The sequence below is a fragment of the Molothrus aeneus genome, chromosome 16 (assembly GCF_037042795.1).
Source record: "Molothrus aeneus isolate 106 chromosome 16, BPBGC_Maene_1.0, whole genome shotgun sequence".
Classification (NCBI taxonomy): domain Eukaryota; kingdom Metazoa; phylum Chordata; class Aves; order Passeriformes; family Icteridae; genus Molothrus; species Molothrus aeneus.
The window spans coordinates 9909265-9926661 of NC_089661.1; the positions used below are offsets into that span (position 1 = coordinate 9909265).

Below are 17397 nucleotides of genomic sequence, written 5' to 3' on the forward strand. Positions count from 1 at the left end.
AATCACTCAAAATTCCACAAGTAGAGCTGCCTGGAATAATTTCAGATTCAAAATTCGAGCTGTTTCCCTCTAAGTGTTTCCCTGGTGGCTCAGGGAGACTACACTGACCCATCTCCCTTCCCCAGGATCGGGGTCTGGCATTCATTTTCTGATACCATCTTGGGTGACTGCTGTCACATTTTCACAATGTTTTAACTCAAACTTACTTTCTGGTAACCTTTAGGAACTCCCCAATAAGCAGATAATTTAGTAACAGAAATATCTTATTTTAATGGTCTGACTAAATACAAAAAAACCAGTCTAACATGCAAATAGAGAGCATAGAGAGCCTGTGTTTCTGTGTTGATGGGGTTCAGTTCAGAAGTGCAGCTCAATCCCTGTTTGTGGCTGCAGTTCCTGCATGGGACACTTGTCTGGGATGGCAGAGAACAGGCCATGCTGTCTGTCATAAACCAGTCCCCTATGACCCATGAAAATACCCTGGATTCATTGCAAGTGAGTTCACTGAGGGTGGGAAAAACCTGATAGTGGCTAAAAAGTGCTTTTTGGCGTTAGACATGAGTTCTGCAGGCGCAGGAGCTCATTGCACATGTACAGCACAGTCCTGAGCACCTGCTCTTGTGCTGCTCACCTTTCCATCGGGCACTTTCCACCACCACAGGGAGCTGCCCCTCCTGTGTTTGCACTGACACACGTGCTTGAGTGCTCTGCTGGAGCAGAATCAAGCGACCAGTTTCAATATTGACTTGTTTTTGTAAAGTTGAGCATGTTGTGTTTTGTTACATAGCTTGCGGTGGTGAGAGAAATCCATTAAACTTGAAGTTAATTAGTATGGGAAGACTGTAATTTATCGAGATTGCCTGAATGGAAGTAAGGGCATTGCTATTTAATTAGCAAGTGCATTTGGATTTTTAGATTATTTTTCCTTTTTGATTTTATTAAAAATATTGTAAGTGCTTTGCATATAATGAAAGAAGAATAGATTAAGGACAGGCGACTGAAAAGACATTAAAAACCTATGGCATAATATTCATTTTTTTTGCTATTAAGTGCGTGCTTTTGATCAGATAAGAGAACTTTTATTGCTGTGGTCTATTCTCATTTTGTATCTTAATTATGCCTGAAAAGATTCCTTAAATGACAAAGTCCTAATTTATATTACCACAAAGGACCAATCTTACATAGTTATTAAACCAGAACGTGCCTGTTTGTTCCTCCTTCTGTTTCCCTGTTTCTGAGACCTTCCACTGAAGTCATGGGCACCCTCAGGTGATTTCTATAAATGTTTACACTCAGCTGTGTTTTATTCTGTGGGCTGCTTTCATTGTTGTCCTTAATTTAGGTCATTGTAGATTGAAATGCCCCTAACATCACTACTTCACCAAATGAAAAATGATGGGACAAGAGGAATGGCCTCAAGTTGCACCAAAAAAAGTTTTAATTGGATATTAGGAATAATTTCTTCACCAAAAGGTTATCAAGCACTGGAACAGGAAGGCAGTGGAGTCCCCATCCCTGGAGGGCTTTAAAGGATGTATGGATGTGGCACCCGGGGATGTGCTTCATCGGTGCCCTTGAAAGTGCTGGGGGAGTGGTTGGACTTGATGATCTTGTTTCCAACATCGGTGATTCTATAATTCATGGGGAGTGACGCTGCTGCTGCTCACAGGATGGACCTTGTCCCTCAGTTCCTAATCACACAGCGTGTCCCACTGAGGGATGGTGGGACGGGGCACTCAAGTGCACTGAGCGAAGTAGAGAAAATTCTTTCTGAGGAGCGCATAGCATGCTCAGTCCATCCATCCAATCCATCCATTTAGTGAGGGGCTGGACAGGACAGCATTTTGGCACAGTGGTGACCTCGGCCTTCGGGGCGGTGATGACCCCGAGTGTGGTCTCAGGGCTGCACGGGTCGCCGCTATTTTTCAGGACGGCGGCCGCCCCTCAGCCCGTCCCTTGTCCTGTGTCCCTGTCCTGTCCCGTGTGGCGGCCATGACGCTGAGGCGGCCGAGGGCGATCCCCGCGCGGCGGGCGCCCCCTGCCGGTCGGCGCATGCGCCGCGGGGCCCGGCCTGGGCCCGGAGCCGCCCTCACACCGTGGGCCGCCCAAACCCCCGAGCCCGCCGGGGAAATAAACTCTAACAGCGCCTTTTTAAACCCTCCGGGGTAGATAAACCCTCTGACACCTTTTAGTGCCAGCGAGGAAGGTGTTGCTTTGTTTTTGCTCAAGAGGGGGGTGTGTGTGCGGCCGACAAAATTTTCTGGCCTCTGCACAAGATGCTGATACAAAACTTCTTCACCTGTTTGTATATTTTTAGCAAATAAAGAGATTAATGTTCACTGATTCCAAATCACATAATTAGTTCTTTAATTAGCATTCTGTTCTCTCTTGGTTATAGATTTCTCACTGTTCCCGCTAATTCATATTTTTAGTTTTTTTAGCTTCTTTTTTCCTCCAGCAGGGATTTTCCAACACAAATATACTGAGTCTTTCTTATCTTCTTCTTTACCTTCTGGTTCTTAAAAACATCTTTGTAGTCCATAAATTCTTCCCTTCTTGTATCCAATTTCAGCAATATGTCACTCTCTCCCAGGCCTTGCTCATTGAAGCATATCAAAGTTAGCTTACCAAAACTTTAAGTTTCTGTAATTTTCCCAAGCTGTATTCCCCCAATACCTGCTCATGCTAAGTTCTGGCTAAAAGTGATTTAACACATTGCTTATAATTAATACACTGGTTATGATTAAATAAAACCAATTATTTTAAATTAATTAAAGTCATTAATTAAAAATTAGAAAAGTTATATAATTTCCAACAGAAGGACAAGGATTTGGTAGATGGCTGTAATCTTTTTAATCTCGAATTTTATGCAGGTATTTGGAGCTGCCTGTGCTCGAGCAAGCTCCATATCTCTGCACGGCTCCCTTCTGCCTCCTGTGAGCTGTGATAATATCACTTCTCTGCCTCCCAAGACTGCTGTGAGTAAATGCATTAGAAAATTATTTGGCTGGGCTGGTCTTTTCTCTAGTGCTCTAGTACGGTTTGTTCCTGTAGCTGGGACAGTTGTACAACTGCAGTATTTTATGAAACACCAGACAGAGGCAGGGTGTTCTGCACCCCTCAGGTGAGACCCCAGCACAGAGCTGCCCCCAGCACAGCACAGGAAGGACCTGGAGCTGTTGGATGAGTCCAGAGGAGATCACCGCGGTGATCAGAGGAATGGAGCAACCCTGCTGTGAGGGAAGGCTGAGAGAACTGGGATTGTTCAGCCTGGAAAAGGGAAGGCTTTGGGCTGACCTGATTCCCCTACCTGAAGGGAGATGACAAGAACAGTGGAGAGACTTTTTACAAGAACGTGTAGTGACAGGACAAGGCAGAATGGCTTCAAACTGACAGAGAGGAGGTTTAATTTAGACACCACTGTTTACTGTGAGGATGTTGAGGCCCTGACACAGGCCCAGAGTTGTGGATGCCCCATCCCTGGAAATGCTCAAGGCCAGGTTGGATGGGACTTGTGGCAACCTGGTCTAGTGCAACCATGGCAGGGGTGTGGAATAAAATGATCTTTAAGGTCCCTTCCAACCCAGGCCATTCTATGATTTCATGATTCCATGATCTGCTGTGACTACTCTCCTTGTGCACGCTGCTGTAGGAATTACACATGCTGGTGATGAGTATACCCAGCTCTGAAAGAAGTTTCTGAAACTTCTGTGTTCCCCACTTTTGTGGCTGCAATTTAAAAATCCACATTTGTAGTGCACGGTGTGTTGTCAAAACTGAGATCTGCAGGATCTGAGCAATTTTGTGACAGCTGCAGGATGGCATTTCAGTTTCCATGGAAACTGGCACAAAAATCAAGGTGAAGTGTTGGCTGATTATCTAATAATAAAGCTGAGCATTTAAATATGAAGTTCTTCACCTTCCTTTTGCTGAGAAAACTTCTGTTCCTACAGCACCCAGCAAACACTATAGAGGCCTCGTGTCTTCAAACTGTGGACACAGCTTGGGCTGTGTAATCTCCTTTCCAGAGAGGAAAGACAAAATTCAGCCTTGACCTATTCAGCTGTGGAGCCTTATGCTCTGCTTTTAAGATAAAAGGCTGATTTGTCCTCACAATTACTGCACAAACCAACACCATTGTTTACACGACAAATTACAGAGTAACAGAAGTTCTTTTGCTGTATGTTTTTCTACTGTGCATTTCCAGAACCTTTCTGTGCTTAAATGCATTTCCTTGTAAAAAGTTCTCATTGCATACATTTTTTATCTGCCCACACTCTTGCTTATCACCTGAATTTAATGGCTCTTTGGCTTTGCACTCACTGGACTCTTGTTTTGAGTCAGTGAGTTTGATCCTTGTGCTGAACATTCCTTTTTCAGGTCATTGATTTCTAAGGTTAACAAAATGAATCCTCCTTCTGATCCTTGCTACGTCCCACTAATCTCAATGCTATATCCTGAACTGCTCAATTACCTTTTGTCTTCAATTTCAGATGCATTTATCAAACTCACAGATCAGTCTTTTGTGCAGGAAGCAGTTTCATATTGGATTCAAGAACACATTTGTGTGAATATTTCTCATACTTATATTTCAATTTGCTAAGGCTGTTTAAATTTTCTTGGTTAATTTGCTTCTTGACATACCCTTTTAAGTCTACTTTCTCCACTGCTTATTTTTTGCCAGAGATGTCTTTCTTTCTAACCTCTATTCTTTTCTGCTCTTGAAGAAGTGTCTTCCAGTATTTGATAGTGTTGACTTTCTACTTTGCAGCACTTTATCTTTTCTATCCTCCTGAATAATTTGGTTCATTTGCCATCCTTTCTTCACTCTAGGCAGAGAGTAAGAGCCAATGTTCTTCTGAAGGACATTTGCTCTGTTTTTCTCAATAGGAAATCTGGGATTTTCTTCGGCCTGTCTTCTGTATCTCTAACTCCATGTCCCACTTTTTTGATGGGGGTTTGATGCCTACTTTGCCAGGTTTGGCATGATCAGTGGTATCTTGGCTTGGACATATGGAGGAGAACACAAATGCAAAAAGTTCATGGCCTAAGTCCCCACGACACCCTTTGGATCACCTTGGTATTAATTCAAAAGGGAGACAAGCATAAGTCTTATTCCTTTCAAATGACCTGTTTCAAACCCAAAGGATTCCAGTTTCATGCATGTATAACAGAGATACAGATAGAGTCTGCTCTCACAGATATTGTCTTTGCTAGCAGTACAATATGGAGAAGAAAGGGCTTTTTACACATCCATTAATGTGTCAATGGGTTGTCTTTAAGTCTGTTACAACAGCAAGGGCCACATGTCTTTCACAAATGTAATAAAAGAAGCCCAAACTAAATTCTGGTTGCAGAAGCCCCTGTGCAGTCTCAGGACTCTGTCACTCCGAGCTGCACTTTGCATATCAGAAATCTCTTCTTTCCACTGCCCAAGGACCATGTAGCCATTTACAAACTGCACTGACATCCCAGAACAAGTCACTGCCTTTGGCAGTGGCTCAGAGGGCTGGGATCTCAGCAATAAACAATTAATCTGAAGCTTTCAGGCACAGTAGCTTCTTTGCTAAAGAGAGGCACATTCTTAGCAGTAACTGAATATGGCTGAAGATAAGAGTTGGATACCAGAGCACTGAGAAAGAATACAAAGAACACCACTCTCAATCAAGCTTGCTTAGAAATACCATTTCTCAGGAAGAAAAGCTGAAAGAAGTTCTGCTTTGGAAGGGATCTTTTGACAAAAACTTGGGTTTATAGGATTTGTTATCTTACATGATCCTATTTTATTTTAAATGTATCAAGTCAATTAAGGGTCATGTAATTTCTTTCACAGAAGAACTGAAGCTCTGGGCTCCTCTGAGGAAGCATAGAAGTTGAACATGTGAGATGACTACCCCAGAAACCTCATGGTAAATTCCCTCACATTCAGACAATTATCTTCTCATCATATGAGATGCTACGAAAAACCTTAAGCCCATAATACCCATATGCTTTAAACAGAGGTGAGGAGGGTGTGTCACATTTAAAAAAAGAAGTGGACACAAAGGCACTGCTGTTTAAAAGCCTCCAGGATACTCTGAAATGTCAGTGGTAAAGCCTGGCTGAGCAGGAAGCTGATAGTAGATGATAGTCTGCAGCAGGCATGGAGTTTATACAGCCTTGAACATTCATTAAGAATTTCAATTAAATATGTTTTGCTGAACAGCTTTGAGCTACTAGTTGTTGCATTTTTTTGGAAGAGGACCTTTGATGGCTAATTAGGGAGCAATATGAGGTAGAAAAGAAGCATGAATAGCCAAAAACCCCCCAAAAACTACTTATACAGATTAGAGTGGTATTCTGTTTTAGAAAGTGGTGGACATGTAGAGGGTTATGCAGGACCAAAATACTGCTAGCAGGTGAGTATGTCACTACCACTGCAGTCTGACAGAAGTCCATTAGCTTAAAAAGGGGTCTTTTAAGACAGGAAGAAAAAAGGACAACATAATTAGGTAGTCATTGGAAACACCTCCTCTGTTTTCAACATGGACACATCAGTTCCTTGATAGAAGAAATACACATTCAACAATATTTTGGGTGACTTCCATTTCCAGTAATGTTGTTGTACATAGGAAAGGAGGTATGTTTGTCTTAGGCATTTTCTTCTTTGGAACAGAGAACAGAAGGAGCAGAGAAATTACAAGAGGTAGTGGATTTAGCAAACCTGCACATAAAACAATCTTTCATAAGAATAAAATGCTGCATTTACAGCTGTAAATGTACACACCCGTATATGTTAAAAATACAAAGCTACTTTTACTGTGTTCCTTGTTCTTTTTAAGTTCAGAAAATGAAGTACTCAAGTGCTGGACTTAAAGTGGTGAACCTCATTGCATTGGTAAAACCAAACCATTCATGCAGCACCAGGCTTTTGACTTAGGTTAAGTGAGAAAGTTAGACAGTTAGTGTAACCAAAGTGCAATTGTGTTCTTCACAGTGTGTACATTTTGACTGGCTTGTAAAGTGAATGTAGAAGTTCATGACTCTCCCAGGCAGCTTCTTTTGATGGTTGAAGAAAACATGATCTGCAACATACTGGGCCACAGCCTGACTTGGGATGATTAGACCGGTGTTCATCAGACAGTGGAGAAAAGTCAAAGTCAGCTACCTGGGAAAGGAACATCAAAAAGATAATTTTTAGTTCAGTTCCCACTGGCTCAAGTCCAGCAAGAGCACATTGGGCTGCAAATGGCACTTGGTCCTCAATCATTTTCACTCAGTCACTAACTTCAAATAGACTTCTGATTTATACCTGCTGTGCACATGGCTTATAGACAGTGTCTCTAGAGGTGTATCATTTATATTGTGGCACAGTGTAAAGGGTATTAGGTACTTTCCAAAGTACATGAAAGCTGCTTTTGATTTAAGAACTTATGCTTATTGCAAACACCTTTTGTAGCAAGTGAAAGTATATTAGAGATGGCAGGGAGCTGGGGAGATGAAGGCTACATACAAGGGGTAGGTAACAATTTAGGGCTGCTTTAGGTAACATACCCCTCCTTTTTTATTGTCCTGTATCCTCCTGCACTGTCTTCTTGCTTTCTTTCATGTAACTACTCTGAGGAAGATCCTCTGGAATGAATACTTCAATGCAAGCCTCTGCTTGGGAATATTAAAAACCTGCCCATTATTATTCTGGCAGTTTAGAGTTGTCTGCATGGCTGTTTCTTCATTTGCCTACACTGCTTGGATTTTTTTTTTTTTGTGGAACAGATCACAATTACCTAGGAAATTCTCCCTCCCACTCTGTTTGTCTGGGGATTAAAGAACCTTTCATATCAGATACCTGTCATGGCTGAGAGCTGCCTAATTACTATCCCAGCTCAAAGTAAGAGTAACTGAATACCTCCACAAGATCTTTTTGTTGTGTGTGACTTCGAAAAGTTGTGTACAGCACCAGTACCAGCATCACTGAAACCAGAGCAGTGCAGAGCAGGACAAAGAAAGCTGGGTGGATTCCTAGGAAAAAGCACAAGGACACATTTCTGAAATGACAAAATATCCCAGAAAAAGGCAACAGTGAGAAGGAAATGATGAAGAAATTTTAGGAGAAGTTTTAGAGAAAAGAAGGAATGTGTGTAAGAAGGAATAAACTTTTCAGCCCTGATCACTCCAGATTTTTCTGAAATCTCAACAGTGGGAGAGGGGTTTGTGAGGATCTGTCCCTTTATGCCCTCTTTTGCACTTCTCCATCCTGTTACATGTTAGCCCCTGACTCCCCAGGGTGTTTGTGCTACCCCAAGAGGGCTCCGAGAGGATGGGAAGGACTCTCACCTCCACAGAGGATTCAGCCCTGCATGCTCACCAGTGCCTTCTGCAGTGAGCTGCCCTGTCTGAGCACAGCTGGCTCACAGTGCCATGGTGTGACCACTCTGTGTCACAGCCGGGCTGTGCCCCATCCTCTTCACCTGGCCACCTATCCCCTCTCCCAGGTGGTTTAGGGACCCCAGGAGGGCCATGTGTGACCATGCATGGGGGTCACTGGCAGGAGGGACAGAGACTTGTAATGAAATGGAGGCCTAGAAAAATCTACCCTCAAAATTCCATAACTAAACTAAGCAATAAGAATTGGGACTGTTTAATTAAGATGGTGTTACAGACACATTTTCCTAGTTATTCTCTCTAACTACAAAAGCCGGACTATTTAAACTGAAAAATATTTCATTTAAGTAATACAGCCTTCCCAGAGTACTTAGTAGCTTCAAGACACTCTTGGGACTAAGAGTTCAGCAGAACACAAGAAGCTCAGAGCAATTACAGCAGGCGCATTATAAATTCTCATTTCCCTTTTTATTCCTCTTGTTTTAGGGATCCACACCACATTCCTGAAACCTCATCTGCAGGCTGGTTAATCCACGCTTGTCCCTAAGCTGTTTGGGACTCTCCGTGCTGCTCAGACTCCCTGTCCCTCACCTGCTGGCCGCACTTTGATCCCGTGGTACGTCTGCAGCATTGTCACGCCGTTCTCCACCCTGACACTGAGGCAATACTGCCCCGCGTCCCTGAAGGTGTGGCTGAGGTTGTAGCAGGAGCCACTGATCTCCACCAGATGGCATTTGTCACCTTCAAGTGGAATGCACTCAGATTTTATAAGCCAGCATAATGCCAATGGTGGGCTGAAACAAGAGCAAAAAGGCAAAATAAAAAAAGGGTGAAAACTCTGCAAAAAAAATTCAGCAAAGTGCTTGGTTAAAATAGCAGAATAATTTTGAAACTAATGAAGCTAATTTAAATACAGATAAAGAAATAATCAACCGCACTGTTTGGTTTATAGCATATGCCAAATGGAAAAGTTCTTTGTGATGCTTCTATAAAGGCAGGTCTTTCAGCTGAGAGCTGAATACCTGCAAGGGTCATCAGTGGGCCACTGTGTGTAGAAAACTCCATAGTCCTTCTTCAATAAAGATAAAAGGAATCTTTTTTCCTGCACTTCCAAGGGAAGGTAGCTTTTTCTTTGTCCTTCTCACACAGAGATCACTGTCTGTACCACTGAAGCACACCCAAGACTGTTTTAATTAAAACACCCTGCACATGAAACTGGAAAGAAGATGAGCTCTGAACAAAGGACTAATAGCTGGAAAATGTAAGTAAATTTCAAGGATCACAGCATTCCCTAACAATAACAAAAGGGTTTTTATTTGCTCTCAAGCAATTTAGTGCACTTCATGGCCATGTGGCTTCTCATTTAACTGAAGCCTTTTTTTACCTTTCCAGATCCCTGTTTCAACTGATTCTGCTTGAACTCACCTTATGCGCTATAGACTGATTCTGGCAAACAGAGATTTTCTTTACCCTATTTTATTACTTTTTTGTTTCTTATCTCATTATTACATTCTTTGCTAAAGAAAGCATCAGGTTTATGTGTTTAGCTAATTTTCTAGCTTTGTTTTTGATAACCCATCTCTTTGTCACTGCATCTCTATCTTAAACTCCTCTTGCATCAGCCCCAGTCCTGTGACTAGGAGGTCACCAAGTCTGTTCCTAGTGATCTCAGGTTTACCTGTCATAGTTTTTGGCTGTTCATCTTTACTGGGATGCCATCTCCAGTTCCCATTCCTGCCAATATGCCTTTCTGAATGCAAACTGTGCTGCTTTGTCTGTTGGGACTGTTTATTCCTTTGGTAAATGACTCTGTTTGCTGCTCACTGCAAAACTCCAATGTGCTCTAATGCTGCAACTTGAGAGAACTTGTGCTAGGACTGAGGTGCTCATAACTCTCCTATTTTTCTATGATCCTTGCTGCATGAGGCTTCTGTGTCTTATTCATCTTGTGGCAATCTGAACTTTGCCAGAATCATTCCCCAAACCCATTAATCCCCTATGCCGGTCAAGCTTTGCTGCTATGCAACAGGACCTGGAATATATTTCAATTTAATAATAGGGAAATTAGTGAAGGAGAAAAGTTCAGAAAGAAGTTTTCAGATGTATTTTCCTCCCACTATTTCTCTGGCTACTTGTCTTTTAACATTCCCTTTACAAAGATTAAAAAAAATAGCATTTGCTTTACATAAGAGGATTCTTTTCTTCTGTAAAGATGCAGGGTCTTTCAGGCTCTTAGAGCTCTTGGCATTTCAAGTCAGGAAATGCAATATTCAACAGTATTTTTGGGGGGAAGGAGGTGGTTTTGTTTTTTAATAATTGTTCTGTGGGGTTCAACTGACTATTTTTAGGAAACACTGGGGAAAAACACTTAAAGAGACAATTTTAAGGAGGAAAGAAGTTGTGTTTGCGACTTACGTGCCATTGATATGAAGAGATAAATTCAAGTTTTCCATTACGTGAGTTTCTCTGGAGCCCACTATGTCAATACTTTTAACAGCATCTGAGAAGAAATGAAAAGCCAGCATGTCACACTCCACATGTAAACTGGAGTCTCGCTGGTTTCCCAGTGAAGGTTTATTTCCACAGACTTGCAGATTGGAGCCTCATCAGTGACACAAATAATACTGTTTGTCTCACACCCCTAAAGGAAACCTACACTAGAGATGTTGTAAGTTTCCTGACTTTTTGTCTGTTTCCTTTTTATATGTATAATCAACTTTATTAATTCTTTTCATTTTTAGTTCTGTGTTTCTTTACTCCCGAGGCTGATCAAATCAATGATTTGCTTGATTTAACTGATCTATTGTTTAGGGATAGCTGGTGTAAATTAAACAAACAAATCCACCATAAGTTACCATAAATACTTTGTTGTTTGAATGGTATGTAAGACTTTTACAAAAGACAGTAAAATTGAAACTGAAGATTTTATCAGTTTCCGCCCGTTTTTCTGCCCTAGAAGAGCAAGCAGTCAGTTCTGCAGTGGAAACTTCACCGAATGATGTTGACCAGTCCTTGCACATGAAACAATGTTGAAGTTGTGTTACCATGCCAAAGCTAGATTGTATCTGTGCATACTAGATTGTATCTGTACATACACAGCTCGTTTCATGATTACCCAAGAGCTCCAGAGCTGTGGTAAAATCACCAGTTTTCTGCATCACTTCTCTTTCGTGTATGATGCTCCCAATCTGCTCCCATTCAGCCACGACCTTCAGGTGCACCGTGCGGTTCCCCATGGAGGAGCAGTTGCAGTAGACAAAGGGTTCCTTGGTAATCTGGTAAACTCTGTGTGCAACAGGAAAAGATTTAGAATCAAAACTGCCTTTTACCAAGTGCTTGCATATTTCTGGTTTAAAAAGGGACAGGTTCTAATATATTTTCTTTGCAGACAACGTTCTAGTGGCTGTGATTCTAATTCTACTTTATGTCCATGTAAACAAGGATATATATTTGTGGTATTTCCTATAGAACTACAAGATGCAGAGTAAATCTCTGCATTTTTAATTAAAGAAACTAAAGATAATGCTAAAAGAAATCACAAAATTGAATAGGAATAGTCAGTAGGTTATGAAAACAACATTTATAGCAGGCGGACTATTAGCTAACTGATCTTATTGGGATTTTTCTCTAGATGAACATCTGAATCAGAGCCACCTTGAATATTCATTAAAGCAAAAAAGTAACCACACCTACCCATCTCCAAAATCCCAGTTGTAGACAAATGATGCTGACTTGAAGTAATGACTTGGGTCATGAAGAGAGAAAGAAATCCGGGTCACTGTGTCTGTGGAGGAGCTAGAACCATGTGTGGCAACTCTGCTGTCTTCTATCTGGGCTATAGTGAGGTTCCCTGTGATAAATTCTGCAGAATAAAAAGGGGAAAGAAGAATGACAGCATCCTTCCACAGTATGCTCTGTGTGTGTATCAAAACATTCTTTCAGATGTACTGGGTAAGTCTTGCTGTGTCCCAGTCCAAGTGGTTAAGTGTATTTTACATCTATTACTCAGTGTTGTCATGCGTGTGAACGAGGCAGTGAAATGAAAATATTCATTGAGGGTTATACAATGGGTTATGATAAAACATCCAATAGAACGAAGAGAAATAATCCTAGACTGATTGAGCTCAATATAAACTTTTACTATATATTTTAAAAAACTGGTATTAATAGCAAGCATCTAGATTCAGAGTCAGGCCAGTACACAAACTCATCATGTCTGGGATGGTGGTCTTTGTTTGTTTTGTGAGGGTTTTTAATATAGCTTCTTTTCCCCCTTAGTTTCAGCTATTTCTACAGAAATTAAGATTTGACTATTGTGAATAACAGATGTGCTACATATTATGAATACAGAAAGGGGGGAATGTTTTTATCTATGAGAGGTTCTTTGTTGGACAATGAGTGGCAAGGACTGATCTAAAAAATCCTCCCTAACCTACAAAGAGATATGATGAGACACCACCTCATTATAAAATTAATGGGCTATTGATTACCAGTAACAGACTCCTATCCTGTTAACAATTCATTAAATCTGGTTAACAGGCTTTTTGGTGATGCACAAATAATAATTGCAATTACTGTTGGAATGGGGCTGTAAATCCCTGTATCAGAGATTTGGTTAACCACAGCACGCCAGTAGTTAATTTGTAAATAAAAAAGCATATTTATAGTAATAGTTATTTATAGCATATTATAGTTACTATAACTTTATAGCTATGAATATTCCCAAAAAAATGAAGTTGCAGTTAGCAACATTTAGAAATGCAGCCATGATTTCAGATCCAATTTCAATACGCTTGGACAGAGCTTTAAAAGAAAATATAATGCTCTGCTGTGCTGATTTGCTAAGATTTGCTGTGTCATGCAACAGGGAAAAGCAGCAGATTGGCACTGCTGATGGTCATCCTAACTTTAGGCCTAGAAACGCTGGAAGGCAGTAGAAGAAGCATTGTTCTTGGAGTTTGGACATTTCTGAGCCATGCTGATGTGTGAACTGCAGCTGCTGAAGCATCTGATTTCCAGTTCAGTTTCTCTAAGTGACAGAGGTAGGAAAACATGGGCAGCACCACACTTTCCTGTTGCTATAGGACACGAAAGAACACAAGCTCACACTGCTGTTCTCAAGGTGAAGAAAAAAAGAAGTTTATTTTCTAACTCTAACATTTATAGTTTTCCAAGAGTGACGGTAGATTGGAGGGTGACAGTGCCACCTCTCCAATAACACTAAACAGACTAACAGTCCATCAACTTTCTCTTCCTCCATAAAAAAATGCAAAACAGTGAATTATTTACAAAAAGTGTGTGAGAAAGTTCACTACAAGAATGTCAACATCAGAAAGCTTAAAAAATCTTAAAAAACCGGGGTGACACTTTCCTCCTGGGTGTAGAGAGACTAGAGCATGGCTGTAATGGTACTGATTGCACCATGCTCCTCAACCCACCTTCAGCCCAGGGCTACAAATCAAATCTGTTGTCAGAAGCCATATTTACACTGGCTTTCTCCCTGATGCTGCAAGGGCATATATACTGAGCTCCTGGAGAGGTACAGGTTGTAAAACCATTTACCCATTTTACCTGTAATCTGGAGCACGGTGACGTTTCTTGCAATCGGCCGACACAACCAACAGTTTTTGTGAGTCACCCAGACAGACACAGGGAAAGTGCCAGGGAATTCACCAGTCACATTAATTATGGAATTAAACTGCTGCTCAGATTTCTCTATCAGAATCAGAGGAGCATAGACCCAGTTAAAGTGATACCAGTTTGATGTGGCATTTTCATTCTTCATTCTTAGCCTGGCTTGAACAGTAGCTTGAGCTCCCGTTGTGATGGGACCATTGTTGGTAATTTCCAGGCTATACAACTCTGTGGAAAGCAGAAGAAAATGAGTAAACCAAACCTTCTTGTATGGCATTTAAAATTTAATTTATTTATTTATACATTTGAACTAGTCAGCTCTAGTTATATAACTCACAATGACACCTATCCCAGCAAAGAATTTACCACCATCATTTTTTACTGTTTAAATATCTGGAACAGAAACTGTTGCATATGTATATGAGTTCAAATAAATAACAGTAAACAATATCTCAGACTGGGTTCTAGAAATGTTCATAGTAGAAGACAGCTTCAGTCTAGAACATCACAAAAGCTTTGATGAGGTTTTACACCCAGTGCTGGGTGCTGGCTATAGGTTCATTGTCACTAATGATCTAACATGATCACTGGACTTGCAGCTACTGGAAGAAGCTCAGCTCTAATCTCTGTCCTAAAGATGTAAACTTTCAAACTCAGGTGAGATTTCATTCACTAGATTCCTTTGCCAGCTCTGTTGAAAAGTTTATCTAACTTTCCTGATAAGTAAACATAAAAAAAAAAACCTCAGTAAAAAGCATCTTCTGTGCTATGGTTCACCTTAAATTTCCTTTTATAAGGAAGGACCAGAAGTCCTAAGGCAAATAAAAGATGTACCATGCTGTAGTGGCAGATCAGTTGCTGTCCAGAGGGACCTGGACAAGCTGAAAAAGTGGGCCCATGGGAACCTCATGGGGCTGAACAAGGCTGAGTGCAAGGTGCTGCCTCTGGATGGGGGTAACCCCTGGTATTCAGTACAGGCTGGGTGATAAAGGGATAGAGGAGGACTTGGGGGTACTGGCGGATGAAAATGTGGACTTGAGCCAACAATGTGCACCCAAGAAAGATATGAGGCTGCATAAAAATCAGCCAGCAGGTTGAGGGAGGTGATGTTTCACACTGAGGGTGGTGAAACACTGGCATGGGTTGCCCAGTATAAACATTCAAGGTCAGATTGGACTGGGCTCTGAGCTACCTGATCTAGCTGAAGATGTCTCTGCTCATAGCAGGGGGTTAAACTTGATGACCTTTAAAGGTCCCTTCCAACCCAAACTGTGCTATGATTCTATGAGACATGAAGGCATGAGAGGTGCAGGACCTGTGATACTGAGCCAGCTCTGCTGCTCTGAATGACTCACCATTATCTTCTCTGCCATGTTTACTCAAATTACTTACTTCAGATCTTGCAACTACTGCAATGGACAGCGTTGAGTTTTGTGGAAAGAATACATCAGACTTTTCCCCCCAAAAATAGCAGTGCAGAAGCAATAAAGAATGTGCATGTGTTAAACAACAAAATCAACCCCCAAGCCTCAAAACAAAGGGAAATGCAAAATAGCTGTAAACTGGGACAGAGCTGGGAGCAGGGTCTGGATGCTTGCCTCCAACATGGAGCATGTTCCCTTCCCTGTCAGAGCTCTGCCTGGTTCTGTCTCATCAGCAGTGCTGGGCAGAGCAGCAGAGCTAGGGGGCTCTAGGGCAGGTGCCTTTCCTTATCCTCTCTTTCAGCAGCCACCAGACTACTACCAGGGACCTGAATCTCTGAATTTCTCCTTTAGAAACTGCATTTCTCACTCATTCGTGGCCTCTAATGTGAGGGGAGCACTGGGGCTAGCTAACTCCTGTGCTGGTTTTTCTGCACCCATCAGCTTGGGATGAAATGAAAGAGATGGCATTTGTGCCTGCATTTTATTTTACAGATCACAGGTGCTGAACAATTCTGGAGGCAGAAGAACTGTGAGAAATGAACTGTAACACTGCTGCCTGAGAAAGAACTCCACTGTTCCCATTTCACAGCACAAGAAATGGCCCTGAGTTCAGTTTTCTGAGTTAAAAGAGAAATGCTTGTGATTTGATTAAATCTGACAGAGGGATGTTTCATGTCTCTAGAAGATTCAGGCTATGTTCCACTTATTTTCCGCAGAATTCATGGAAAAAAATAGCCGACTGCCTCATGCTTATCTAGCACTTCTTGGAGGTTATCACTGTGCTTTACAAATCAGGGCCATACCAGCCCAACAGCTGCAGCAGCTGGAGGTTCAGTGGCTACGCCAAGGTCACCCAGGGAGTGACCGGCACAGCAAAACACTCCATCCAATTCAGGGACTTCTCCTGCCTTTCCGACCTCTCTCTGCAGAATGGAGCTCTGTGAGAGCCACAGCGAGGGACAGCACCTGCCCAGGTGCCCTGTGACCTGTGGCGTGGGGTCAGCGGGGGAAGCAGAAGTCCAGCTTTTGGGTCAGAAGTGCAAATCAGAGCCCCGGCTTCCCGGGATGCCCCACCTCCACTGCAGGCACCAAGATCGCAGCGCCTGAGAATAAAGTCTGGGATGGAGGGAGCGTGCCCAGAGCCGCTTCCATCCCTTGTCACATCTATCAGGCTCGGGCAGGGAACCACCCCCACCCGTGATGCAGCTCAATATTGAGGTGTGAGCCCTCGCCCCCAGCACCCCGCACCCCTCGCCCTCTCCCCGGCGGCGATGCCAGCGCAGAGCGGCGCTCCCTTACCTGCGGCCGGGGAGCGGCCGTGGCCGAGCTGCAGCCGCAGCAGCAGCAGCAGCGCGCAGAGCAGCCACCGCATGCTGGGGGCCGCGGGGACGGGCTCTGGGCCGGCTCTGGGAGCGGGAGCGGCTCTGGGCGCGCTGGGGCCGCGCTGCCCCCGCGGCGCTGCGGCTCCCGTGTCCGCGCCCCCGGTGCGCTCCCCCGCGGCAGCGCCCAGCCCGCCTCTCCCGGGGGAAGCTCCTGCGGGATCGCCAGCGCCGCCGGGATGCAAAGCCGCCGGCGGTTTAAACAAATAGTCAATAAAAACTACAAATGCCTCCCATATGCCGAGAGCGTGGGGACATCCCGGAGCGTTCGGGAAGGGGTTTGTACTGCGCTTTGGTTGAGGCAAGCACATATAAATGAAGTATTCCTGCGGTGGCGCGGGGATGGCTCTGCCGGGGGCGCTTCGGCTGCTGTTACCGGTCCCGCAGCGCTCGGAACGGTCTGTAACGGGTGCGCTGCTGGAGAGAAGCGACAGCAAAAGCGCCGGAATGTGGTTTTCTAGTGTTCTTTTTTTGTCGTTTTATTTTGTTTTTTCCTGTTTTGTTTTGTACCTTTTGGTTTTAATTCGTTCACTTGTATTCTTTTTATTTTCTTAAACTCAACATTCGAAGCCCTTTCTCGCTCCGGGCCGCCGTTCTGT

General features: G+C 43.0%; 1 protein-coding gene across 1 annotated transcript; it reads right to left on the reverse strand.

The window, feature by feature from the left end:
- Window positions 1-6487: 6487 nt before the first annotated feature.
- TMEM130 (transmembrane protein 130) lies at window positions 6488-16819 on the reverse strand. The gene is made up of 8 exons (XM_066560895.1): window positions 16719-16819; window positions 13933-14223; window positions 12055-12223; window positions 11477-11646; window positions 10777-10861; window positions 8953-9155; window positions 7886-7998; window positions 6488-7147 (listed from the first exon to the last, which is right to left on the reverse strand). Exons 1-8 carry the CDS (start codon window positions 16789-16791, stop codon window positions 6971-6973), a joined length of 1281 nt encoding a protein of 426 aa, XP_066416992.1. The 5' UTR covers window positions 16792-16819; the 3' UTR covers window positions 6488-6970.
- Window positions 16820-17397: the final 578 nt, after the last annotated feature.

Coding starts and splice junctions, on each gene's coding strand:
- TMEM130 (XM_066560895.1), bottom strand. CDS start 16,791: ATGCGGTGGCTGCTCTGCGCGCTGCTGCTGCTGCTGCGGCTGCAGCTC. Junction 14,224..16,718: donor CGGCCGCTCCCCGGCCGCAG/GTAAGGGAGCGC, acceptor TGCTTTCCACAG/AGTTGTATAGCCTGGAAATT. Junction 10,862..11,476: donor CACAGCTCTGGAGCTCTTGG/GTAATCATGAAA, acceptor ATTTCTTCTCAG/ATGCTGTTAAAAGTATTGAC.